Source organism: Caloenas nicobarica, chromosome 9 (genome assembly GCF_036013445.1).
Source record: "Caloenas nicobarica isolate bCalNic1 chromosome 9, bCalNic1.hap1, whole genome shotgun sequence".
NCBI classification, from domain to species: domain Eukaryota; kingdom Metazoa; phylum Chordata; class Aves; order Columbiformes; family Columbidae; genus Caloenas; species Caloenas nicobarica.
In genome coordinates, this window is record NC_088253.1 from 10,589,175 (window position 1) to 10,617,139 (window position 27,965).

At 36.7% G+C, this 27,965-nt stretch overlaps 1 protein-coding gene across 4 annotated transcripts in view; it reads right to left on the reverse strand.

The window, feature by feature from the left end:
- Positions 1-20,541, reverse strand: part of CDH8 (cadherin 8) — a 130,890-nt gene extending 110,349 nt beyond the window's left edge. For 2 of the 4 annotated variants that reach the window (XM_065641275.1, XM_065641274.1), the window contains exon 1: positions 20,279-20,530. In XM_065641275.1, coding sequence (XP_065497347.1) covers positions 20,279-20,530 — 252 coding nt within the window. Of the gene's footprint in view, positions 1-20,278 lie in introns of all 4 variants that reach the window. The other 2 variants (XM_065641273.1, XM_065641276.1) reach the window with 2 other exon arrangements.
- Between the last annotated feature and the right edge of the window lie 7,424 nt (positions 20,542-27,965).

A 27,965-nucleotide genomic window follows, 5' to 3' on the forward strand; every position in this document is an offset into this window, starting at 1 on the left:
CAGATACCTTCTTTTTAGAGAATGAAAAAACTTTCTGCACATAATGCCGGAAAATAAGTGGAATGGGAAATGCTACATCTGTGACACATGGGGATTCCCAAATACCAGGGCAATCAGGACAGAAATGAATCCATACCACCGTACTGGCCTGTGGTGTCCACATCAGCCAAGTAAATCTACTTTACCCAGCGTAACATCTATCTGGCCAGCATAACATCGTCCAGCTGCATTTTACCCTCCTTGTGCTCACAAATGAACAACAGAAACTCCAGATGTAATTGGCCCTGCCGTGACCTTAGCAAAGTCAATGCCACTCTGCAGTGCTAGCAAGTTTTGTAACAGCTTTTAATTTCAACAAACAAACAATATGAATAACACGTAAATTAAAAAACAAAACCAAAAAACCCCAAACATTCAGGTAATTCCATGTTGATTACACTATTTTCTATGTGGCCACCAAAAGCACACAGGCAATTTAGTATTTTAAACTGATTTTGCAAATAGATTAGCTGTTAATGTAAAATTGTTAAGCAAATCATTTCAGCAGAAAACCATTCTGGGATGCAGTTACGGGAAGAAGTCACATATGCAAAACTACGCTTTGCCCAATTGATTTCTAATTATAAAATCAGAAGCTCTAGAGTTTGTGGTTAATAGTCCTTCCCCTTAGCCTCCACAAATAAACTTACAGCATGCACTCACACACAAATACACACAAAACTCTTCCCATTGTTTTAGTAACCAAGTATGTGTCCTGGCACTGCTCAGCAAAGAGTGAATCAGACAACGCCTCACTGAAGGCCATCTATGGAATTAAGTCTACAATGCCTCACTGATGACCAGCTGTGATACAGCAAATTGTTCCTTATAATAAAGCTACAATAATGTCTGTTTGGGGGAAAGAAAAGAAAAAAAAAAAAAGAAAGAGCCACACGCAGATTCTACAAGGGCTGAATAAATTTAAATACCAATATTGTATAATTACATAATTTTATGTTTTCCTTTCTAAAAAGATAGTGGCTAAAAATGTCATGTATTTAATTAATTCATTCTTCAGCACCAAGTGTAGACTGTCAGGACATCTGAGTCTCTTGTCTCCTCCTTTTGTCTTTGCATGAAATTGGACAATTCTTGGGATGAAAGCAAGCCAAATTGTACAGTTCTACTTATTAAGTGTGCTCCACATAAGGGTGCTTTCTGAGTACATTCTGACCCTTCATCATAGACTAAAGTGGCATGAAGGTGAGTATACTTTGTCTATAATAGAAACAAATTAGAAAAAATCTTTAACATAAGATGCGCAAAAGCATCTGATCCATGGGACAGGTATACCTGTCTATTTTACAGAACAGCTGCATTCAGGGTATGTGCATGGGCTTTAGAAATTGATGACTTCTGAGTTTATAACCTTATAATGATACATTCATAAACATTGTGAATCTTTTCTTGGGGAATCTAAATTCCGTGCTGTGCTGCGTGATTACTCAAATAATAAATTACTACTCATGACGAGAAGAATTGTGATCTACATAACTTGTCATCTCCGTCACTGATATTTACAAATGAATACATGTAATGATTTGGCTGCTAGAAATTTCATCCCGTAATATTTGCTGAAATTTAGTCATCTTCATTATTTTTCTCTCTAAAGTTGTAAAAAAAAAAAAAAAAAAAAAAATTACAAGAAAATTGCTTTTAAAAAAGAAAAATATTTTCTTAATAAATTATTATTTTCTGTTCTGGGTTGATTTTCTGCTGCATTATTCCACTTGTACATCTATGAGAGTCAGCAGAGCAGAGATGACATTTCTTGAACAAACAGGTCTTCCCTGCTCTGCTCCAGTTCCCTTCCCATCTATTCGAAGTTATACAAAGTAATCTGGAAAACAGTACCACAATTCAGTTGCATATGTCCGAGTAACAGGTTTTTAATCATGTATTGCTAGCAGACCAGCTTGCAAGCCAGCAGTCAAATTTTGTGGTGGCATCACCCACAGATGTTTCACAGAAAGTGAGACACAGGGAGTTGTCAGCCCACTGTGAATCAATTTATTCATTCTCACCAACTCTTCAGACAATTTCGTCCTTCAAGGTGCAAATTAGAAATACAGATGTATTCTGTGAAAAGCTTTCCAGGTTCAGTTTTTAAAAGCAAGTTAAGAGCCTGTTGGCTCTCATCCAGAGTAGTATCAGTTTAACACTGGAGGAATACAGGGAGCAGGGAGCCACATCCCCAGCTTTGAAGTGAACTTTATAAACACACATTTATATCAGTTATTATGTCTCTGCAGACCTAAAAGTCCCAAGAACATCAGAGCCACAGTCAAGACCTGGCAGAACGACTTCTGACTTTCAGCCACTTCTAACACGTCATCTAAACTACACGTTTGACTTTGTTAGTGCTGGGGACCAGAACTTGGAGGACAGCAGCTACCCAAGACTCCTGCATGAATGAGAAGGAACTTTAGCACTTTTAAGCTATGTATAACAGTGAGATATCTTGCACTAGTTCAAGATATTCCATCTGAAATTACTCAAAATAGAAGGTAGAAGGAAACTGGAAAAAACATATTAAGTCATTACAGGTCTGTGATATAATGAGATGAAGAGCAACAAAGGATAAACAAGGGTATGTTACAGGCATTTCATATGTTCTAAACACTGCTGAGTGGAACAGTGCTCTGGTAATTCGTTTATATTTGCTGCAAGAACTTGCACCAGTCTACAGATAAATAAAACAATAAAAGTCTGTCAGGTTTGCTACTACCCCTATACTGAAAGCTTTTTTCCTAACCTTGCAGAAAGATATTAATAACAGCACAGAGTATTTGTTTGACTGATAGAAAGCACATCAAATTTATTTGCTTAATTATGCCTCACTTCGACCTAACTGTAAATGCTATGAAGAACAGGCAACCAATCCCGGTAGGCTGCTCTGCTGTTCTGGGTTATCAGTTGCAACATTGCTTTCTCTTGATAATATATTTGAGAGGATGAAAGCAGAAAACTCTGTAGGTAAGAAACAGCAAAGAAAATATTTCATTCACAATTTACTTGCTACCCTTTTTTATTTAGCTAAGACTGCTTGGAGCAAAATAGTTCAATCTAGCTCAAAGATACTGCTAAAATTTTTATTAATATGAATTGTTCTTTCTTTTTAAACCTTACAAAATTGAATCTAAAATACTGCTACTCTGGATTCTGAAATACGATTATAGCTGAGAAAGTAAGATTTTTCTACCAGCCACAATGGCAATGCTGTCTGTCTCCTTAGTTTCATATTTACCCTTTATTTTAACATGCAGATAATAATGATCCATAGCTACATAAATGTAAATATCAGAGAATCCATTTTAATCAGAACCCATGGAAAAAAAAAAAAATATAGAAGTATAGAGACAAAGCCAGAAAAGTCAGAAGTCATACACGTATAACAGTTTATATGTCTATTATTGCCAGTGAATTCTTGACTTGCTCTTGCAGATAGCCATAAGATGGTGACTCAACCAGGGTGAACAGCAGCTGAATCCAAGCATAAGAGGAAAAACTGCGTACATTTTTCATTTTGGTTATGGCACAAGAATGAACAGTCTACTCTAAAGCAAGACTCTTCAAGTAGAAAGAGCTACAAAGGCTTTAGGGTGCTCCAGGAATGTTTCCTTTTGAGCTACAGAAAAGCTTGTAATGGACACACTGTCTCTAGGGTAACTTTTAAAGCCTAAACAGAATTTCAATAGTATTTTGCAGCTAGTATGAAATTGTTGCTATAAACCTAACTGCAGATGCGTAGGTTATATTTAAGCCATATTTTGAGAACAAAGAAGTCAAAAAATCAGTTTTGAAGGGACAAGGTTTTATCCAAATTAATAGGGCAGCGCATGCAGCTGGTTGACTTACAGCTAATGTGGTACTTTTCAGAGCTTTTAACACACTTTGCTGATTGTTTGTTCAAGGCATATGGTTTGAATGAGCTGGGCAGCGCACAGTACAGCTGGCAGATTAGATATAAAAATCTGGCAATAAGCCTTAGAGTTATGTGTGACTAGGTATCAAATTTGCCTGAATTTTTGTGTTCTGATTTCTACTGTATCAGTGTAAATTTGAAGTTACTTCAGATTCTACGACAGTAGAAGCCATTGCTTCCAATCTTGCAGCAATGAGATGTAGCTGACCCATGTTGTGGAGAATAAAAGAGCAAAAGGGGCTTTTAGGGTGAAATAATTACCAAAAGCTTTAATTAAACAATCTCAGTATTTTAAAAATGGGCAAGTATCATTTTCTCTAGTACACAGACTGGGAAACTGTGACAGGTGCTGTTCCAAACACACATTAATTTCAATCAAGCAAAGAATGAGAAGGTTTTGGCAGCTTGTCCTGTTTTCACTATCACTTCCCATAACCTAAGTCAATGGTTTCAGCCTCAGCTCTGACATTCAGGAAGGTCTTAGAAGACTCTCCAGCAGTATCTGAATACAATTTTTGTATTAATTTAATAAATGAAGCATCATTTTCAGACTCTCAGCATAATAAAATCTCATTTGCACTGAGTAGATTCATAAATTCCTGCTGTTAAAAACTGTTTTCATCAGAAATGGGCCAGCTTCCCATGGTGTCCATTCATATTCCAGTTCTGAACTGCAGGAGGGTGTTTGTCAGTCACAAGTGTTCCGTTATTATTACAGGGTTTCCTTTATTGCTACTTGAAAAGACAATATAGATACTAAAAGTGACTCTCTCATCTCAGGGTACATACAACTGTATTTCTGAGTATATATTCACAGTTTTTCAGTGAAGTGCATCACATTTTTATGCCGCACGAGCTCAATGTAATGAATTAAGATTAATATTAAGAGAAAGAGAAGCAGCAAGTTCCCTACTACAGACCTGCATGGCTATGTAATAGTACTATGTAATGAAAGGTGTGTTGTAATTCAAACGCTTCACTAAACTCAAAGAGCATAAGAACAATGGACCTTTTCAAGCAAAATAAATAATTACTCATCTCAAACATTATTCACTTTAGAAAGAAATTAATTTTCAGGAATTATTATTTCCAACAGTAGAAATCTCATAAATTTGTGACGTTGACTAGTGTTTTAAATAACAATGAATAGCTCAAAAATGTTGTGGAAATATTTTTCAGTAAAAATAAAAATGAATTCCTTTGCAATCTTCCTTTTTGCTATTCCCACAAACCTTTCTTCACACTCCCTAATCGGTCCTAATTAAAATAATACTGAACATGGAGTCAGCACAGATATGCTATATTTGACTAACTGAAAGTAAACAGTAAAGGATTTTTTTTTAAATTTTTTTTTTTTTACATCTCTCAAGCTTAAGTTTTCTTATCGACATAAAGGAATATAGAGAGGGAGAAAAATAAGCATGAGGAAAAAAGGTTGCATGTTCTTATAGCAGAGGTACTGCCACTAAGTTCTTGAACCTTATTGAAGATGACCCTGTGAATAATATGTGCAAAGGCCACTTTTACAGGACAAAAAGATCCAAACAATAAAAATGTCAAATATATTGAAGTGAAGTTTATGGAAATTCATTTCAGTAGGAGTGAAGCAATATACAGCTGGAAAAGATGTACAGTACCGTTTCTATATCAGCAAATAATACAATATGCTGGCACAAGTTCATGGAGAAGCTCTTTAGAAAGATGGCAAGGCACGTGTCCTGCCACGTGTAAGTGAGCACGGCACCTCTGACTTTACTTCTGGGGCCTTCAGAGTGTCTGTACTCCAGGGTTGGTTTTCCATTATTTTTAAATTTTGTTTTTAAAACTGAATACGTTATCCAGCCCCAAGACTTGACAAAATGTACAAATAAGCATTCCTTTACCTGCAGGGCCTGATTTACAAACATGCTTGAAGTACATGTAGGCTTCACAAGAGCAACTGAAACATTGAATAATATTTAAAGCAGCTATATACAAAATAGGCTGAAGTATAGTTCAAACAACGTTGAGAGAAAAGTAAGGAATGTTTGAGGTCATCTCACCTACAAAGCAGTAGTGTCAGCAGAGGATTACAAAATTTTATTTCCTAAGCAACTCTCAGGTCAATTAGCTCCCAGGTCCAGTTCAGGTCAATTATCTAGCATGAATATGGCCCTTAGCAGATGGCTTCTTAGATTCACAGCGACTTAGAAATCCACCAGCAGCTCTAGGCAACTGTAACTAAAGTCTCTCTCTAGCTCTGAAAGAACTAAATGCCTTTTTCCAGGTTTGCGCAAAAGCCGACAGCCGTCAGTTTGCATCTATTTCAGCCTTCCACGTCACTTGGATGTAAAAATAGACACACCCTCTCACAGAATGCCTGATTTACAGAATCAGGCAGCCGACTTCCAGAGAACACAGGAAGCATGCTGACAATTTCCTCATCCCACATTTTACTCTCATAATTAGGCAGGTATTTGAAAACCTTCTCCCCCAAGACCAGAACTCTCAGCTTTCACCCCTCTTATTTCCCTTCCCCTAGGTTATACCATTTCTCTTTATCCTTATTATTTTGCTCATTGATATTTAATATTTTGTGCAGTGGGAAGAATTTTAAGAACAGACCCATTTCAAACTATTGGGACCCTTTGAATGAAGGGCCTCTCTCTTCTGGAGGAGGAATAGTGGCCCGAGCTATGAGCCTAGCGCAGGGATGGATCCACACTGACTCCAGGTCAGGGGCCCTTTCTGCCTGGGCTGAAATTCCAAGCAGAGCCATGTGATCCGAGTTTGTTCTATCACTACATAAACTCGACAGATTATCAAAACCATTAGCCAAGCTAACTCATCTCCATTGCTGTTTTAACTCAGGTTAAAAAAATGTAACTTTTTTATTGAGGTCTTTACAAACAACTCACTAAGCAAATGATCTTACAATTGGAATAACTCAGTAGATATTTTCATGGTAAGGCAAAATAGAAAAATCTTGGCACAAGGACATAAAAAAACCAAATTCAGACATCAATTACCAGGCTTTACATTTGACAGCCATGGAATAATCTGGCCACCTGAAAATGAAATTTAATAGTAATCCAAAATTTGGTCTTGGAGAATAAGCATATTCACAGCGCAAAATTCTTAATTACCAACATAAGCCTACTATTGCATTTAAATATGCAAATAATGTCAAGTCTAACTTTTAAAATAGAACAGGAAAAAGAATGTCTTCACTGAGAGATCTAGCGTCTCCTTTAAAATAAGCGTTGCGAAAATGACAGGTATCTTGCTGGGTTATACACTCTCAGAATCCTGGTAAATTGTTTACAGCTGGAGAGTCATATCAGCTTTCAGTATCATCTTTCTCTGGGTTCTGTATTCACAAGAGCCCTTGATGCAAAAATGAGTGAAAATAGAAATAAGAATGTTCAATTCCACAACAAAAATAGAGACTGAAAGGTTTCATTGTAGGCCTACCATACAGTAGCCTTAAAAGTGTCTGCTCTGCCTGAAACCAGTCCTTAGCTTTGTATCTGTGATTCTGTATGGCTTTCGTTGTCTCTCACTTCAGCATGATTTATGTCAGAAGGTCTAGAATAAATTAACTGTTCTACAGTGTATTGCAACAAAGATGATTCTAAAGACATGCTGATTTCTTTTCATTCTCTCCCCGCCCCCCAATTCATTTTGCTCAACCTCATAAGCTAAAACCTGTATCAAGATGTGGGTTTGAGTCTTAAGTGGGAAAAAATTAGAATTATTTCAAAAGACAGTAAAGTCCTGCCATAAGACGGTGGTTAAGTAATATGTTAGACATATCTATACATATACACACACCAAGACACATATACATACACTTAGACTAATATACATATTCTCCTGCAGTTCTGGATTAATCAAATGGAATACCCTGTAGGAGAAATACAGTACTAATAACTCAAAATAGCACTTCTATTCGAGTTGCCTTCTACAAACTTATTTGAGTTCTAACTGTGTGCTGAAATTCTCTCTTTTAATGCCTAGGTCTATTTGAAGGTTAGCTTTTGGTCCCATGGAGATAAAGGAAAATGTGCCAACATTTGAGATATTTGATTACCTGTATAAAATTACGCTTGCTCATTTTTCCTAGGCAAGATACTCTTGGGTAAAGTTATATTAAAGAGGGAATAGAAATAGTGTACATCCAAAGAAAATATTTTCCAATTATGCTTCACAAGATGCAGAAAATATTACTTGTGATAGAGGATTATGAATGAGATAATTACTGAGAGCCTAATGTACCTAAAGCTACAATAAAGGAGAGAGAAAAACATTAATAAGTGGTTATTGACTGTTCTTCCTGCTCTTTGTAATAAAAGGCCAGAACAGTACCAAGGACAAACCCTTCCACAGTTTTGCTGTGGTACATTATATACGAGAATACCTTTCCTACTTACATGGCCCATGATTAATTCCTATAAATGAAACCATATCAGCTTTTATTTAAGACCCCAAAGACTTTATGCCTCTCAAAAAAGGCTTAATAAGAAGTTTTTCATATTAAGAGTCAATTGAAAATAGAGATTTAGAAATACGTATGATGTTTACTCTATACAATTATTTAATTTCACTTATTCCTAATGAGCAAGCTGCACTTCTGAAAGAATTCAGACCAATGTTAGGTTGGTAAGGTACAGAATGAGAAAAGATTCCGACTTTTAGAAATTAAATTATGTGTCACTATCACTTTTTGATTCTTCAGCGAAACAAATGATAACTCAATTATTTCTGAGAAGCTCTAGCAAAGACTATTTGAGCTTCCACATGCAGTATTTCAATACAGGTGTGATCAATAGAAAAGATTATATGAAATGGATTTTAAGTAGCTGCAGCTCTTTTCCTGCTGCAAAACAGAACTTGGCACACCATGCAAAATTACCTTTGCTGCATTTAAAAAAAAAATTTGGCTCACAACACTGCTGCATCAAGTGTGAAGGCACAGCCACTACAGATAAGGTTACCAGTATTTCTAAAAGAATGACAATGGACATGAACATTACAAGGGTCAATCTACATGGAGAGGAAGCTGTGCAAATGCTGTGACTTTCTTATGCTCCTGTACTTAATTGCAGAAAGGGTAACAGTTTCACTAATGAAACACTTGCCCTACCAATCACTGTGGTCCCCTCCTCTAAACAGGAATCTTTTAATATTCTCTTAGATACACGTACCAGTCTGTGCATACGTGCAACACGCACACCGGTTTTCATCTCAGTGTAGTAATTGTTTTTCCCTTCATGTTCCTGCCTCCACCAGACACTGCATAAACTGTATGTAAGGATTTACATTAGGTACATTAAGACAGACTCAATATCAAATTTGGAATGCACTTGACCTATTGAATCCGAAGCAATTCCCAGTATCTGGAAGGCTGGAACCCTCAAAAATATTTTTGTCAACTAAAAGCGCTACTGCAAAGCACACACCTTCACAAAGCAGAAATTCAGGCTCGGTAACAGAACATATCACAGGACATAATAAGGACAAGTGATTTATAAATCAAGTGGCTGAGAAAAAAATAAATTAAGGATTAACTATAACTGGATTATTGGTTTCCCTGAGAATTTTCAAACAAACCATCCTGAGAGGGTTTTTTTTTATAGTGTCTCATGGGGACAATGCTACACATGAGTGCTTGATGACTGTATCATGTTTATTAGAGCAGGAAGGTCACCAAGAAAAGAGACTCCTGAGGTCAGTACTTTGTCCTACACCAGCTGAGATCCTCTGGTGCTGCAGAGGTTCTCAGAGCTAAATACAAAGTAGACTGGCAGGTGAGTCGATATTTGTATTCTTCCAGGCTGACAACCTGCCTTCCTCAAGTGACATCAGAGCTTTCCTCTTGCAAAGAAACTATGCTTGGAAACTGCACTTTAAGACAAAACAGCTCCACATTTGCCTGTTTTCAAGTGGAGAAAGTACCTCTTATTTTTTCTAGTCTTTTCGCAATTGGCAGAATTTAAAAGCGTATTCCTGATTCTATATAGACGTCAGCTGGAATAAATACTGATTCAGTCGTACTATTGGGTTTTTCTACTTTACAAGTATGAAACACATTTCATAGCATTCAAAGTACTGCAGTGAACCTATTGCCTCAGAGTTGGTCTCCAGCATGACTAGAGCAAAATTTTGCTTTACTATCCATCAGACTTTGTTCCATTGTCTCTTACAGTATTTGTTCAGAATGCATTTGATTTAGATATAAACATTTACTCACAAAAAGTTCCCTTAAAATTCAAATATTTATTTACGCATATACAGTACACAATTCCTAGCATTCCTTTGCTTATCAGTAATTTGCAGTAACTAGCAGGTGGTCTTCTGAAGTGACAGAATTTAGACCAATTACAAAATGATTCCTTCATGGGATCATCAGTGCGGTTGCCTTCTACATAGAGTAAGAAGCCTAACTCTGCCTAATGATTTTTATTTATTTTTGAGGTATGGTAACTCCCACTCTGTCAGTAAGCCTTATGTTCAACACATATTTAAGGGTACATATATTTGTTATTATATCACATTTAAGTTGTTGATAAATTGCATAGGACACATCTCTTGCAGCATGTCCCACACACTTGAAAAGCAATCACGTGGCTTCTTAAACTTCCTGATAATATTCTGTCTTTACACCTTGTAATACCATCACTGGTTAGCAGGAGACAGCACTGGCTGCGCAAAGTACCTGAGAATCAGAAAGCTTGTCCTCTGGTGGTGCCATGGACTAGAGGCATCATTGTGGACATTGAAAATTAACGTCTGCCCATGCCATCTTTCTGCATTTATGTTTTCTTCCTCAGTTACAGTCCACTTATCCTCTTTAGACAATAGCTGATTTGAGGTGGGAATTGTCTCCTACTCAACAACATGGAAAAAAAAATTTAGCTAAGGCTTCTTAATATAAACGACCATATTACCAGCTTTCACATTTACTGTTACTTGGTGGACCATTCCTCATTTGCTGTAGTTTGGTTTATAAAAATGCCCTCCATGAGTGTTTTGTGGGTATGCAGAATGTTTCAATAATTTGCACAAGAAACAAGTCCATTCTGAGGCCCCTTTAAAGGTATCCAGGGATTAAATGTCAATTTGGTCTGTAAATCTTTTTATGCCAAGTAAAATCCTGGTATATGCTTTAAATTATTTAAGTAACTTCTGTTTATTCATATAAAAACTGAACAAAAAGTCCTTTTATATTTAGATCAGCACCTGCTCTCAGTTAATCAAATATTCTAAACAAGTATGTGGGTTATCCAACAAAATAATCAAGACCCATTAATTAGCAGAAAAAAAACCCCTGAAATATTGTGTTGGCATTAAGTCTTGTTTCAGATGATTTTGAATGAAGGAAGAAACACAAACATTTGCCTCTGGACATTGTATTTTCTTGTCCGTATGACAATAGGAATTGCAAAGTGTGCCAGTGGTCTACATTAAATGCTTCAGACTGCATAGTAATTAGAGAATAGGTTGCCTGCAAACTGGCAATTTCAAAAAAAAAAAAAAAAAAAAAAGAGAGAAGGGAATAGCAAGTATGTCAGTAATTGTATTTAGAAAACTTATTCTGTAAAAATATGGTAGATTTTCATTAAGCTATTTGAGTTGAGTAATATCAGATTCTGAGCATTCTGCACCATGCTTTAACATAAAGAATTATGTTGTGTCAATTATTTTACCAATTAACCCCAATTAATTTAAAAATAAGGAGGTTTTTTTCATTCACTTTAATATCCTGACTACTTACGTTGGATATATAACATGTCATAGCTCTTAATGATGCTTGTAGCTTGATGACCTTAGAAAATAGTTTGACAGAAGAACTATGGTTTGTTTCGATTCCTCTGTGTACTTCATGTCTGGATGCCCACCACCAGTACTGTATATATTGAAAATCACCTTTTCTCACTTGGTAACAATCCCCCTATTATATGTAAGCAGTTAGCTCAGCAAGGGAAAAGAAAATTAGATCATATGGTTTCTGGATTTAAACCAGCATACAACTGGGCTGAACTGCTAAGAAATGTCTGTTGCTGGTTCTGCCTACAGCTGAGCTCCTTGCCTCCAGTGATCCTCTGAGTCAGTCTTATTTCAGTGCATTCCCCCTCATTGGGACCATCTAACAGCAACACGCAGCACAGCCAGTTAACACACAAACCCTCAGCTTTGCTTCTATTCACCAGGGGCTGGGTGCGTAACAGTTATCGAGCTCAGACCCTGAGACAAGAAAAGGGATTTCTTATGTTGCCCCTAATGATTCCTCTGGTTAATTCAGGAATGGGACTGATATTCTCCAGGGACAGCTACACTTTTTCTTAGCCGCTGGCATGACTGCTGGAAAATAAAGGCTTTGAAAGAAATTACCAAAGGGGGATCTTTACACTAACAGAGATTTCTCAGCAAAAAGTTATATATTACTCTATATCACTACAAGTGTTTTCCTGCAGGTATCACCAAGAGGCTACTCAGATACCTAAATATTTGCTTAAATACCTTTAGGAAAATTATCCACATTTATTTTCAATGCCACATACCCTACACATGGTTTTCAAATAATAGTTACCTGTAGACACTGCCTAAAATAATTATTGCAGCGAATTATTTCTGTAGTGAAGCTGACTGCTTCACATCCAGATTAAATTGCACAGTATCAACATCGCTGGCTTTGTCCAAAAATCCCCATCAAAAAATAAAGACCCTCAAGCTGTGAAGTCATTGGTCTGTTGCACAACACACGTTCTTCTTTTACTTTACCAGAATAGGAAGAAAAACAAAAACAAAACCACACTTTCAAAACAGAACTTTCGAGAAACAAAATGTATGCAAACTCTTCCCTATCATTTTTAAATGCAAAATAATTTTTCTTGTGGTTACTGTGAATGGGTATTTGTTACATCCTAAAGATACAGTGGTGTCCAGCAGGTAAAAGACAGTCTTTCTCAGCTGTAATTCAGTTCTTTAGGTATCACCCACTTCAGCGCCAGAGCTCTTACTGGAAGCCTGCAGACACTAAAGGAGTTAGTGCCAAAGCATTTCTCATTTTAATGCAAAATTATTTTTAAGGTTTTCATTACATGAATCCTTGGCAAATTGAGAAATATCACATCAGGACTTGAAAACAATAAATATACCCTTTCACTTTACTGGTTGAAAGGCAATTTGTTCTGTCACTTTTGGGAAGTCACTACTCTCCGATAGCTTTTCAGTGGCCTATAGGAAATTTGTTTGTCAAGTTCAGAAAGGACAAACTTTTAGCAAAAAAACCGCCATCACAACTGGCACTAATTGGTAGTTAAATTGACAACTGGAACTGAAGCATCCTGACAGCACCAGAGGTGGGCCCTACAGGTAGAAATTGAAAACCATTTACTAAAGCAATGTTGGAAAGAGTAAACGATCATAGGGCATCTGCGCAATATCATGTGGAAGGCTCTACTTAATTTTTCATCCTGTCACTTCAGCATTTTGCATTCATACTTGGAAAACATTTCAATTCATTGTGAGAAAGATAAAGTGTTTAGATCAATATATTGAACAAAAGTACACGAGCTTCTAATTCTTCACAAACAAAAGAAATTCGCTATGTTAGCTACTTTTTTTTTTCAGAAGATTAGAAATCCTTCTGGCTTTATAAAAATATGACAAGGAAATTAAAGAGAATGATGTTAAAGTAACATCAGGGGATCCAAATGCCTAAGCACACACTGTGTAATCATGTCCACCATGTATACAATGTAAAAAATAAACCAAAACACACACAAAAAACCAACACAACAAACAGAAACAAAAAAAAAGCCAACCCAACTCTTTGAAGTTATTCTCTACTTATTGTCTATGAAGTCTAAAACTTAAGATGCAAACCACATCACAAAGGTGTTCCTACTTCAGTGAAGAAAATCCGGATGGCTCAGAAAGCGTCTGGTGTTTTGCAGGCTGACCCTGCACGAGTATCTTGACATTACAATGCATTCCTTTAAATGCTTTCCATAGTAACGGCCCATACTGGTATGCGCCACTTTTTTACTCTATTAATAGATGAAAGGCCTCTGAATTTATTACCAGTCCAGTGGTATTAGCTGTCATACAAGTGTTGGGACTCTACTTGAATTTTGTTTATATCATGCCCCAGACTGGAGATGAGGGAGCACGAAGCATTCAGCCTTACTTAGTGATACTCCCAGAAATATATAGAAATGAGATCTTACGGTCTAAAGATGTAGCGCGTCTGTTAACTCAAAGAGAAATCAGTACAATTATTTTTACACTGTATTAGAAAATGTAGACACGGCTCACTTACTTCAAACTGCCCTCATCTAAATTTATATGTTCCAAGAAGAAATTTCTTGGAACTTCTACTTAGTTGAAAAGAAACAAATGAAATTTGTGCAGACTCGGGAATATTTGTTTAAAAACCACTACTTTTATCAGGATTCTGTAAAATGTATACTATATTTATTGTCTTTGCAGCAAAATTTAATTAAGAAGAGTTTTCCTCAGAGCTACTTATACTCCTGCTTACTAAGCTGCTTTAGACCATGTAAACTGGAGCATTCTATGAAGTATACAGTCAGCTCCTTCAGAAGCACACAAAAGTCTGGGGGAATTAATATTTTCCATAAAGAACACAGTAGCAAAATACATGATACATTTCAGCTTCTGGGAGTTTATTAAACATAAGTAGGAAAATTAGTGTATAATTATGGCTGCAAAACAACAACAAAAATCTAAGGCTCAGAAAGCAATGTTGACTTAGCAACATTTCAGATATTGAATATTTTATGGCATGCATTTAAATCACAGACAGCAAAACATACAAGTGTATATTAGAAGAAAAAGAGGAGAATCTATATAATATGGTGTTCTGATGTCTGTTGTTTTAACTGTGGAAACTTTAACAAAGCATTAATGTAGGACCATGTAATACCCTACGTAGCCTATGCCGGGGGTATACTACATGTATATTTCACAATAATTTCTTCCATTCAGGGAAACAGCATGTAATTCATCTCCAAAGTAATAAGAGCCTAAGCTACATATATTTCTAGTTTGTATCGCTTGAGTACAACGGTATTTTCAGGCAGTCATTATAATCACAAGTTCAACACAGGAATAAAAATGAAAACATATGGAAAGAACTTGTTTAATTAAAACCTTGTTTACTTTGCATATATGTATCACTTGTACTTCAACAGAACTATTTATAATTTTAAACAAGTAAGATTTTACCATTTCCTTGTTAAGAGAGAAAATGTACATTGGCAATGAAATCAAAGATTGCATAAAGCATGTATAATGTAGAACATACAGCTTGAAGCTATTTATAAGTGCTCTCTGCATTTCCAGGTTCGGTTTTTACAGTAGCGCAGCCTGAAGCACTTAACTGTGAAAACATGATGCCTCTCTACTGCTCCTCCTACAGGAAAATTATGTCTCCTCTAAAGGCCTGAACCTAAGCCCATACATCAAGGGAAAAATCTCTGTTCCTCTAAAAAGCAAAAGTTTTCTAGCTCCTCATTCTACCAGCCATACACAAAAACTTCCGCATTTAAGAGTGGACATACCGTGTAAGCCAGAAGCAAGGACGAAAAACTCCACAGTCACAAAGTGTCTACCTGAAACTGCACTGCTGAAGAGCTGACCCGGCCATGATCTTTCTGAGCCTCGGTAACTGTCTGGTTCTTCCCCTCTTGCGGCTTTTCGGAGCAACTCCTCACGAGCCAGCACAGCTGTTCCACCAACGGCACGCCACAGCTGGGACACCGCAGCTGACACAGGCACTGCTCTTCCCTGCCCAGCTCATTTTACACATCTCTCATCACAGAGACTGTGTGCAAAATATGCAATGTATTACTTTGGGACTGGACATAAGTAAATTTTTAAAAGTCTGAGGGAGGTTCTGGGAGAAACCTGGGAGTACTGCCAGAGGAGTGTTATCACAGAAACAGCACTGATCTGACTGATATTTAGTGTTTGTGTCTGAACTTTGCTGCTAACTCAGTTAGTGCTAAGTCAGAGAATATTTAAAACAAACAAACACATACCAAAAAACAAACCAAAACCAACACAACCAAACCCAAAACTTTTATCACCTTCGTTCTCTCTTTCGTTCTTTCCATGCATTGTACTTAGAAACAGCTGTTAACACATTAACTAGCCCAAGTTTTTGCCTAAAAACCTCTCTTAAACAGGTCCTCTCCCATTTAAAACATCACAAGTAACACGTTACCTAAAAGAGGAGGTACAATTATATACCCCAAACCTAGTTTCCCAATGATTTTTAACTCTATTATCTATTTCATCGTGAATTCGGCGGCTGTCTCCTGTGAAAGAACAGTGGCATTTGCTACACCACAGCTTTCACAGCACATCTGCCATGGTGCTGTAAATGCATGCAGGGGAGACCGAGAAAATGCAGCCATGTATATCAAGTAAAAGTTCTGTCTAACTAATCAAGTCCCCAGGGGCCACATGCAGCGTCACAAGACATAGCACTCCACACTCGAATGAGGCTGCCAGGCACTGGGAGGCCACAAAACTGCTGACAGCAACATCCAGTATGTGGAGTCTTCTAAAGTAGAAGCAGTAGCTTTGTAAAGCACGTACCTGTTTCTATGGATGAAAAAAAAAAAAAAAAATTGAAGTAGATCACAAGAACAAAGTTACTTAAGTTTCTCAAAAATGCATATATACCTTTCTACATGTACAGATAAAAACAATATGGAATTTATTACAATACCATGTGTCAAAATAAATGCATTAATATAGATAAAAAAGAAAAACTAAAATGTTCATATCATTTTATAGAGAAATCTCAAATTCAGAAATCACCCTAAGAGATGAGTATTCATATATTTTTTTACAGATGTGTTAACTGAAGTAGAGCTGTTTAGGTTTGAGCTTGATCCTACTGAATACAATGATGAAAACTGACATTAGAAGTACATATTGTTCAAACTCATTGTAAGAGATTCATGAATAAAAGCAAAATATTTTCTCCTGTGCTTTACTCGAGTCATTGAAGTAAACCACCATGCTTTAAGAAAGAAGTCACATTAAATCCTCTTATTAGTCTCACCCCAGATTATTTCATTTATTAAAGCAAATATATTGGGAATGCATTTATTAATACACATGCATGCAGAACAGCAATGAATAAGTACCTTTGAAAAGCGTGCAGTTGTATCGCTACACTCTGAAAAGGGTCTTTACACCTAGAAGCTATTTCTCCTGGAAAAACAGAGCAGCCTAAAAAAATGATATTACGTATCTCTGTAAATCCTGTCTTGCCCAACTTTGCCTGTACCTCGGAAACTTTGGGATGAGATCTCTTTAACTAACAGAATGAATGCACCGGCTCTATATTCAGGCTTTTATTTAGAAGGTTATTTGTATTCTGTTTATATATATTCTAATTAATTTCAATTTTCTGTTTTATTTTGCTGATATACATTTCAATTCCATTAGAATTAAATACTTCTACTCCGTGCCTTTCCACTCACTGACATGAAAAACCTTCTTTAAGTGTCAATATTATTCTGAGCAGTTCTTAAGAGCTGAATTTTCAGTGGGCTTTGAGAAGATATATCAAATTCTGCTTGTGTGTGTTACTTCAGTAAATGCAAAGATAAGTTTTTGCACAAACGATCTAGAGCACCTAATTACATGTTTGTAGAAATCATATATGACTATGAAAAGTACCATCTACACTCAACAATATTGTAGAAAAACAAAAACTGCAACCGAAACCTATGCAATTAGATTTGGTTCAAGAATATTCCCTCTAAAGTGATTAACTGTCAAGTAATAAATTTGTTTGGAGATTATACTAGTACTTTGAGCATATACAAAGCACATACAAGCAACACTTCTTTATACCAGCACAAAAGCACATCTGTGTCCAGAAAATACAGCAAATAGGTGGCACACATGTTTGGTATCATTTGCTGCACAATATTAAGCCTCTCTACGTTAATTTGCTTTTACAGAGTGCCCTTCATTCGAAGTCTGGGGATAAAAACCAAAACAAACACAAAAAAAGCCAAACAAAAAACCCCACCCACCCAACAACAACAAATCAAACAAACAAAAAACCACAAAGAAAATCAAGCTAAATCATAGGGCATAAATAAAGTTGATAAAGTCACAGAATGAAGGAGACGCCCCAAGCATGTAAATCCTTTGGTAGGGGGCAAAATTGAAAGGTTGGAGGAAGTATAAAAGTAGAAAAGAGATGAGGAGGAACTAGGTAAGTGCAAATCTATTGTGAGTTCTGAAAAGGAGGTTGCTTTTAAATTGCAATGGATAAGAAACCAATGAGGGTGACAGAGGGCAATCCATAGCCCAGCTTCATGGAGGATGAGAGAATTTTGTTTGTGACGTTCTGTACACCTTCAAGTTTTGGGAAGAAGGATTGCCAAGAACTACGATTGAGGGATTTGCTGCTTTATAGTCAGAAAGGATTAAGAGCAGCTCTGAAAGATGTGGAGTACCTCTGTTCCCACTGACTACGGCAGAGTTTGAAGGTGCCCATAGTACTCGTAAACCTTAGGAGAGAAAAAAAAGTCAGAAGTACGGATGATTTTTCTAGAGAGAAGGGAAAAAATACAGACAAGAATTACAAGAATATTTTAAGCCATTTTCATGAATAAACCGATGTTTTGTCCCTATGGGAACACATTTCACTTTTTGCTTGTTTCCATCTATATCATACAGTGTTTTTATTATACAGTAGTCTCAACAAATAGATTATCACACCATTTTAAAGTAGCTAATGCTATTCAAAACACCAGCAGAAGATGGGATAATGTTTTTTATTGGTTTGGCTTAGTTTAAGCCACCCACTTCTATTCACTAATGATTTGAACAATTCTAAATATTATATCCACCAAAAAAACTACACCCTGAAAATCAAAGTACTTCCAAGTACAAACTCAGGATTCTCCTCAGCTACTCAAAAGCAACTCAAAACCATTTTAAAAGCTTGACCGTAATATTCTGAAAAGAATGGGTTGGATAAAATATTTTAAGATCTGAAATCAGCATATTGCTATCTGTCTGAAATTAAGATACATTGCTAACCACAGAAAATCAAATGAGAACAGATATATAATACCCAATATAAACGTATATTAACACAGCGCTCAGAAGTTACTGGATATAAAGCTCATTACATTTTATGACCCTAAGTTTTGACTGGAAAGGGGCTACACTAGGGAAAATTTAGGAATGCACTTGTTCTGTGTTCTTTTCAATAATAGATACATCTATTGCCAGTCCTTATATTATACTATATGCTATTCATTTACCCAGAGAATTAAAAAAAAAAAGGAAAAAAAAAAGAAATTTACTGATATCCGTAATTTTTGTTCTCCAGATGTTTTATTGCCATATTACCTGGCTACTGAAATTGAGTAATGTATCTGCTTATTTAAAGAGAACTGAACTTTAGTGATAAACAATCGAGGTATTTATAACTGCTCACTATAGGCCAAACATGCATTTAAGAATAGATAATTATTTCCAAGAATAATTCTAAAGATAATTCATTCCTGATGAATGCAGATGGCCCAAGATCTCTTTTTAGAGAAACCGCAAGGCTGATTCACTGACTGGGGATAATTCACTGAGCTACAGAATAAACTACTGCATGGCAGCAATCAAAGCTTTAAGGCAACAGGCAAGCTAGGACACACAGAAAAACATGATAATTTTCCTTTTGTTATCTTCTTAACTTTGAAAGTAAATTACCAAATCTGTGGCAATAACGTTATTACATATTTGTGCAAATCATGACCTGCCTACAAATTAGTGCCTTGTAATTTGCTGTATATACCACACTTCCCTTTTTGTTCGTGTTTTTAAAAATTCTCAGACCATAAATAACTTCTGTGTAATCAGGCAGGAGATAGGTCATTTTCTATAGGTGTAACAACCTTTTTGAATGTATGAAACATATTTTAAATGACTAAGAACATATTACAAAAAGCTGCTTTGGTGAAAATGTCCAGCAGACAGAGGTGAAGATTGGGGACTAACAGTATGAAAAAAAGGATGTGTACATGCTTGTGTACTTTTGTCATATTGAATATGTATAATTATGTTGTAAACAGCAGATTAGCTAACCAGGAAACCATATCCTTAAAATGAGGTACGTTAAAAAGCACAAATGTATGAATATTAGAGAAGAACATAAGAATAACAGAGCACCTCAAATTTGAATTTCTTAGAAGAGTCCAAATGACTGAAGACCTTCACACACTATACATTTACACACTCAAAGAGAGAAAAAAAAAAATCTTGCCTTACCCGGCCAACTAGTATTGGTTCAGGTCCAGAAAATTCTTCTAATACAAACATTTGATTCCAAACCCAGCCTCTCTTGTAACGGTTCAAAACTCTTTGTTCTTCAGTTAGCCTTTTTAGTCCTGTACTGGATCCAATTGGTAGTACTTGAGATTGATTCATTGGAGCCATATAAATGGAAGGAAGGACAGTAATCCATAATATTATTAATGGAGTCCATGTATCCATAAGCATTTCCGTTAGTCTTTCTGGCATTGTACCACAAGCTACGCAAATCACCACAGAAATGAAATTATTATTTTGCTTTCCTCCAGACTGTAGCAATCCAATTCATCATGCAGTACAGAACATTTACTTACAGCTCCTCCATGTGTTTACAGCACAGTGAATGTAAAAATAGCTTGGATTACAAAAACATGATCCATTGAGTTTTCCAGTCATTAAAGATGCCTGGTGAGGAGGGGAAAGAAAAAAAACAAAAAGTCAAATCAGTGACTAAAGAGCTTAGGAAAGCATTCTGAAAGATCTTATTTACTTTTACATCATAAACAAGCCATATTAGGTTTTGAATTTGTAGTATAGAATACTAGTGCATATTAAATGGGTTAAAAAAAAAATAAAAGCAATTCTGTGAATTCCTTTATTTCCTGAAGTAGTAGCAAGAGAAGACTCAGGTAAATGATTACACACACTCAGGAAAACGTTTTACTTGCAGTTTGTCATAGGGTCTGAAGAAGCTTCTGGCCTTCTTGCTAGCCTGTACTTTTTATGTAGTCAACTATAAACACTTAGCATGTAAAATAATAAAAGTCAACGAAAATAACGTTCGTGTGTACAGACTTACTCTCCTCCAAAAAAAAAAAAATTACTTCTCATGAGTGTACAAGGCTCCAGCAGAACATTCTCACCTTAGTAATCACCCAGCTGCAGCAGCACACAGCTGCGCAAAACCTTCACAGCCCAGCAGAGGAACAGGACTGGTAAGTCCACTGCGAAACCCACGATCCCCAAACCAAACCACTACCAGAACCTAAGCAAGCTCGTTTATTCACATCTGTACTGCAAAACCCTCCGTGTCTCTCTCTCACTTCCAGAGAAAACACAAAGTCAGATTTTATTTCAAAGACATTTTCTTTGATAGACTCTTGGGAGAACTTGGTCTTTCTTTCCCCACCCACCCTTTCATGTATTAGGAGACCACATCAGGTTTCATCTCTGTAAATATTCACTGAAATGGCCAAAGAAGTTCACATAGGCTTGCTCACGGCACAGTGACTGACAAAATCTGAAATGCAGCCGCGGATCACTTACAAAGATATATGGGCATGGCTCAGGGAGAAGGGCTGCATTACAGCTACTCTAATGAGGTTGGAGTTAAGTAAAAAGATTACTGACACGTTTTCTTTGACTGATTGATATCCAAATAATCTCATGAGAAACCACTATATGCAAGACTGGTAGAAATGTCTACTCTTAAGCTTACATTGTGTCCTGGGCTGGTTTTTTTTTTCCCCACTTTAAAATAAGTTCCTAGTGTTGTTTTTGTTTTGGTTTTTTTTAGGTTCATACACAGTCATGGAAGAAAATATCTGAAAACATGAAAAACATCAGTAAAAGTCAGCTGTTATTTTAAAAGCAAATAATATAAAAAGTATTTTTTTTAAACTCCAGTAATTGCCAAAGCAACTGTGAAATCTGTTGCACAAAAATCTGAAACTGAGAAACTTGTCTTGTTAAATGAAAAGAAGAGCTGTGATCAAATTAAAACTCAATACCTCAAGTAGCATGGAAGAATGGTAAGCTAATAGTGCAGTGCTTTGACAACACATCAAGAATGAGGTGAATATCCGTTACAGATGTAACTGTGTGGCTTAGACACGTCATTTAGGCCCCATTGCCAACTGAGATGGAAAGAAAGAAATCAGAGAGTACAGTAAGCTCTTGCGATGAATTTTTTGGAAAAGTGTGAGGGAAGAAAGAGAGACCTTCAGGCTTTTGGCATTCTCTTAGTCTCAGAAAAGGGAAAAGGACAAGGAGCAAACACTAACTCTGTGATGGGAAGCATCTGTCAAGTCGTGCTCTGAAAACCTTCTTTGGTCTAGGGAATTAAACGGAGGTTGTTGCTGCTGCTTTCTGGTATGTGTTTAAAAGCAGATTTGGTGGTAGAAGGTACCAAAAGAAAGAAACAGACAAACTTGTCAATGAAGTGGTTAAGTTCATTTGTATGGGATCCTTCTGTGTATGCAAGTGGACCTGCGAGTACATGTATCTGGCAGGGGACAGATTTTTCCCATTTCTTCAATGGAGCAAGAACTGAAACACAGGAGAAATAGAATAACTGTAAAACCGAAAATCCAACTTGAGAGTCGTTTTCTGAGGCTGAGTTTTCAGTTTTTATACACAAAGTGATTTTTTGACCCAGAAATAGAGGGCCACCAGAAACAGAACAGTATGTTACACATTTGTCCAAGAACCCAAGTGAGCCATTACTGATTTTCTTACTCTTCCAGCACAAATTGGTAGAGTTCTTTTTACTCACAGGACCTAATAATAAGGTAAAGCACTTCTTTTCATATGCAAGAAGCCTTTTGAAAACAATTCCTAATTAATCTACACAGGCTGCCTTCTAAAAGAGATTAAATAAATGAGATAAAACAATATGACGCTCACAGAAAAATTTCTGTTTGAAGAAAGAACAGGATATTTGTTTTTCAGACTGCTGCTCTGACTCCTTGACAAGTATTAAGTTCATTGCAGTGGATCCCTCTTCAGTTCCACCCCCAGACCTCCTTCACCTCCTCCAGTCAAAATCGGGTCCTCTCCACTAGCACTAATGCACAAGCTTCACTGTGACTGGACCATCCTCACAGTAGCTCCCTATTCAGCAATACCTGAAGGCAAACAAGTCAAAACCACACCAAAAATACTAGGAATGCATATATCATGTCATTAAACCTAATTCAATGAAATAACCCATCGAAGAGTACAGTTACACAAGCTCAATGAACACAAAACCGTGAGATTCTCAAGCACTTACAGGAAAGTTCAGCAAGCGTTAGACTGTGCAGCGTAAAGAAAAAATGTGATAAGGCTTCTGCATGTACGAGTGTACTGCAGGGGAATATGATCTGTGTCTAACATTTGAGCTGGATACGTTTCTCTACAGTTCAACCTAGACTGCTGGAGCCTTTTGAGATTAATTTGAGAAAGAGACTCTCGTTTGGGATTCACTGCTCTACCAGTGAATTGTGGCATTTACTTCGTGCAATGCACGGAGATTGTACTGTCCTCAAATTTCTTTATCAAATTTGGAAGTTAATTTTCTCCATTCCTGGGAGCAGAACACCACGTATGTGGTTGTGAGCTGATGGAAAGCATTATTAAATACTTGGCACTGCAATTTTCATATCGACTAACACAACAATCAGGAAATTCCTGGTAGTTAAATTATAATCCTCTGGACTGCATGTATAGGAAAATCTGATATAGCTACTGAATCAGCCTACTACAATAATATTAGAAAACCCCATGTAAAGGGAGATCTGGCAACTGGGGAAGACTAGGAGGTGTGGCATAGTACCATTTTCTCTTACATTATGCCGTGGTCTAAAGGATGAAATGACAGCAAAATTATTCCAGTGAATCCAGAACTACCTTTTGCTACACAACTAAAAGAGGACAAGCATGTGGACCTTGAAGACTGTAGTTTTACTCTCATGAAAACTTTGTTGGTGTTGATAAAAGCTTAATTTTTTCTTTGAATTTCCGTGTTTACTAAAGGAAACAGCCCAGGGCCATTTGAAAAACTTCACTGTTCTTCGAAGTAGTTTGCCTGTATAGTGTATGATATATGCAACTATAGGTACAACTCTTATCCAGCAAAACTTTTTACAGGACAGCTTCTGTTCTTCATTCATCCCTGAGAGGGCAACGTGACATTTAAAATATAAGGAATTTCTTGAACATAGCTAAATAGATTAAATAAAACGTGACACTTTGACAGGCAGCAGAGATTCAGGTAACAGTTTCATGTTTCAAAACCGTTAAGACTGTGTTCATAAATTTGGTTCTCCATACAAAACCTATATAGACACACAGATAAAGCTGAGTGGTTTGTTTTGTGCTTACTGTATGTACTGACACAGTTTTAGAAAAATAGTTTTCTATTAACAGGAACATGCATCTTATAGCACTACTCATACAACTCAGGACCACAGAGTGCAGTTTTATACACGTACAACACAAAAAGTGATTACAATGAAGGAGAAGCTTATAACCTAACACCAGAACATCACTAGCGTACCAGCTTCAGAAATTAATTTAATATACATTGCAAACTCTTTTAAAAATCTGTGTAGGTTACTTGTGTAAGTTAATTGCCTGCATTAAATTAGAGTCAAGTATGACAGTAAATGGTTATAGCAGATATACTAACTAATGACAGTCCTCATTTTGTCTGAGTGGTGGAAACCTTTATGATGGCTGGCATCTCTGATGGAACTAATTCCACCACAATTATTTTAGAATAATCTTGTAGCTTTGAAATGTGAACAGTGTAAGTAGATTAGTTAAAAAGATTAATAAAGTTAATAAAAGTAGTTTAATATATAAACTTCTTATTGAAAAAGCAGCAAAGAAAGATCATAAAAAGCTCTAAAAAAATCAATTTATTTTTAAGTTTCAAAGCACAGAATATCTATCTGATCAAGTAAACCACTTTATTACAATGCTAGTGCATTGATTTACACCATGATCTAATTTTAAAGATTTTAGAGCCACTCCAGTGATTCCTCACATAAGAGGCACAGAGGGTTGTCTTAAGAATTGCAACAAAGTTTTTTTCTTTATTTCATTCTGCATTTACTTTATCATTTATAGTGATGATATGCAACGCGTAAGCCCTTTGACCTCACTGTTTCATTAGGGTGGATTTTATAAATTCTTAATTAACAACTGTTATTAAGGTTAAAAAAAAAGATCTTAAGTACTGTTTTATTTAAATAAGTTACACTAGAGGTGCCAGACAAAAGCTGGTGATCTCCACTAAAGCAGTTTTATTTGGTAGAATTTTTAGAATCTTTTCTATTTTGTACATTAAATGACCCCTTCAGCATGCCTTCAGAAGACTGATATCAAACTGCCACAACATGAGGAAGTAAACAATACATAGAGCCAATGGTAAAAACAAAAAGTTTTAAATATTTTTATGCATAATCTCTACCTTTGATACTAATTCAATACAAGCAAATCCAGGTAACAATAGAAGCCTCAAATAATTCATGAGAGGCATTCATTTACTGATCACTGAGAGTTCCAGCCAACACGGTGTGACAGCAGCCAGCCTGTGCATTGTGCATGTTTCCTTCAGAACCTCGAAATTCCATCCAACCCATGCAAGCTTTACTGTCCAGAGAATGAATTTAATTTAATTTCAGCCAGAAATAAGGATCCTTATTCCTGAAAAACAGAGCTGTGTGTCATAGTTTTAACACAGGTTAGGAGACTAAAATAGGAAGGTTAATCACGTGTCCTTGACAAAAATTTACATCGAGTGACTTCCTTTATCTGAAATTAATTAAGCAACGAGTTTCTCTTTACAGTATCACACATTTTCCACAGCTCGTGATCAGGTATTGTATTTCCCCTGTCAATAGGTCTGCAAACTTGGGATCCATTTTGACATTTTTTCCCCACACAGGTATTGGTATTTTCTAGCTTTTAGTGTTTCGTTTGTTAATACCCAAGCAAATTCCTTGTTATTGTTCAAATTACTATTTTTTGTTTTTATCTCTGGTCATTTCCTTCCTTCCTGGTTCATGTTTTTTTTTTTTTTTTTTTTGGTGTGTGGTGGTGGTTTTTTTGGCCCAACAGTAACTAGAGTTTTACTACTGCAGGTATTGGCTATGCTACCACTTATGCTTCCTAGTCCCACTTCAAGGATTCAGACAAGGTACTTTTTTGTCAATGGCAGTAACACCATGCAAAGCCGTCCCACCAGGGGAAGCACAATTATCTTTCCTTCATTGACCCTCTCGGTAGCATAATAGAGCCTGAAGTTTTCAATAGTAAAAATATAAGTCCTTAGCACTCCAGTCTCACACTTATAGGAATAATTCTTATGAGTAAGAGAACTGCGTTGAGGATTTTAATTCGCCATTAAAGCAGAATAAAACCAAAGTCCATCAGAATAGAAATATCAAGACACCATAACCAACAAATAATCGTGTCATCCTTGACCACATAACTTTGTTACATACTCATCCTGATTCCAGTACATACTCCTTATATTGTTTCTGAACTTCATTTTAAATAACTTTAGAGAAGACAGCATTCTTATGTTTCCATTGCAAAGAAATGAGTACTCCTTACCATAAAAACATCTCTTTATTCTTCAGTGCTTTACTCATTTGTGTAGAGATTACTTACACACACACTCCCCGAAAAAATTAAAAAGCAATTCTTCACCTTACTGCAAGATGAAGAGGGACTAAGGCTGTACCCAGACATACTACTATGGCAGTAGCAAAGAGGATGCTTACAGTGCCCATTGCAAAGTGTCGCTTGCATGCCCTGGCTAGACTTTACTGCATCTCTGATCTGCCAGCATAACTGTATGTGTAGTTGCTCCCTAACCCAGTTCTGTCAAAATGATCTTGTTAACTTAAACGCTTTTAATAGTAAGGTGTTTTTTAAACCAAATCATTTTGACAGAGCTGGGTTAGACCATTGCTCATACTATTCTTCCACCAAGAGCAATTTTAATTTCTTGCCCCCACTGCACTCTCCCCAACATGCCTGCTGCATGTTTCCAATAATCCTTCACCATTCCCACTCCTTTCTTCACTGCATTTTACTATCCCTGCAACTGTGTTATTTGTAAGCCAGATCAGTGAAATGGGGGGTTTGGGGGGGGGGGGCGGGGAGCGGAAAGAGAGAGAGAGACCTGCAACAAAATCCTGTTTCAAGAAGTCTTTTTCTTCAACTTCATAACCCAGATCATTGAACTGATCTCATTTACAGCATGGCTGCACAGCAGTTGCATCAGCACACCTAAAGAGCCCATAAACTACAGGACAACAACAGAAAGTTTTGGAAACAGGTGTGCTGCCGAAGGGCATATGAAGTTTGACTATATGCTTTAGAGAATAGACTCATAGTTGAATCAACAAAACTGAGTAGAGAATAACTTCTGGAAAAGAGGAGAGAACAAGCAACAGTGAAACTACTTAAATAAAACTTTGATGGGCTCCTAGTATATAACCATGACAAGCTGATGCAGCTCCATTCATTGGTGCTGGCAGATTTTAGGGATGGGAACCTCTCCCATCGTGTGAACTGCAGCCAGGCTGCGCTGAGATGTGCTGAGAATGGTCTCTGTCCAGAGGAGAGCTCCCAGAGACCCCGATCATAACCAGCACACACCGCTATCACACAGCAGAGAGGGGCTGGGAACAGCAGTGAGCCAGCAGCCGGGTTCTGGGCCATGCGTGTTCTAGGCATGGCCTCAAATCATAATTATACTTTGTAGCTGCTCCAAATTTCACCGACTAACAGTGATTTTAATGGACTGCTATGTCACCTGGAGTTAACTGTAACATAGAAAAGCATTATCCACACATCCTTTACTTTGGCCAAGCACCTGAAATTTCAAAGGAAGGAAAATGAGATGGGAAATGTTATGCTAACTCTG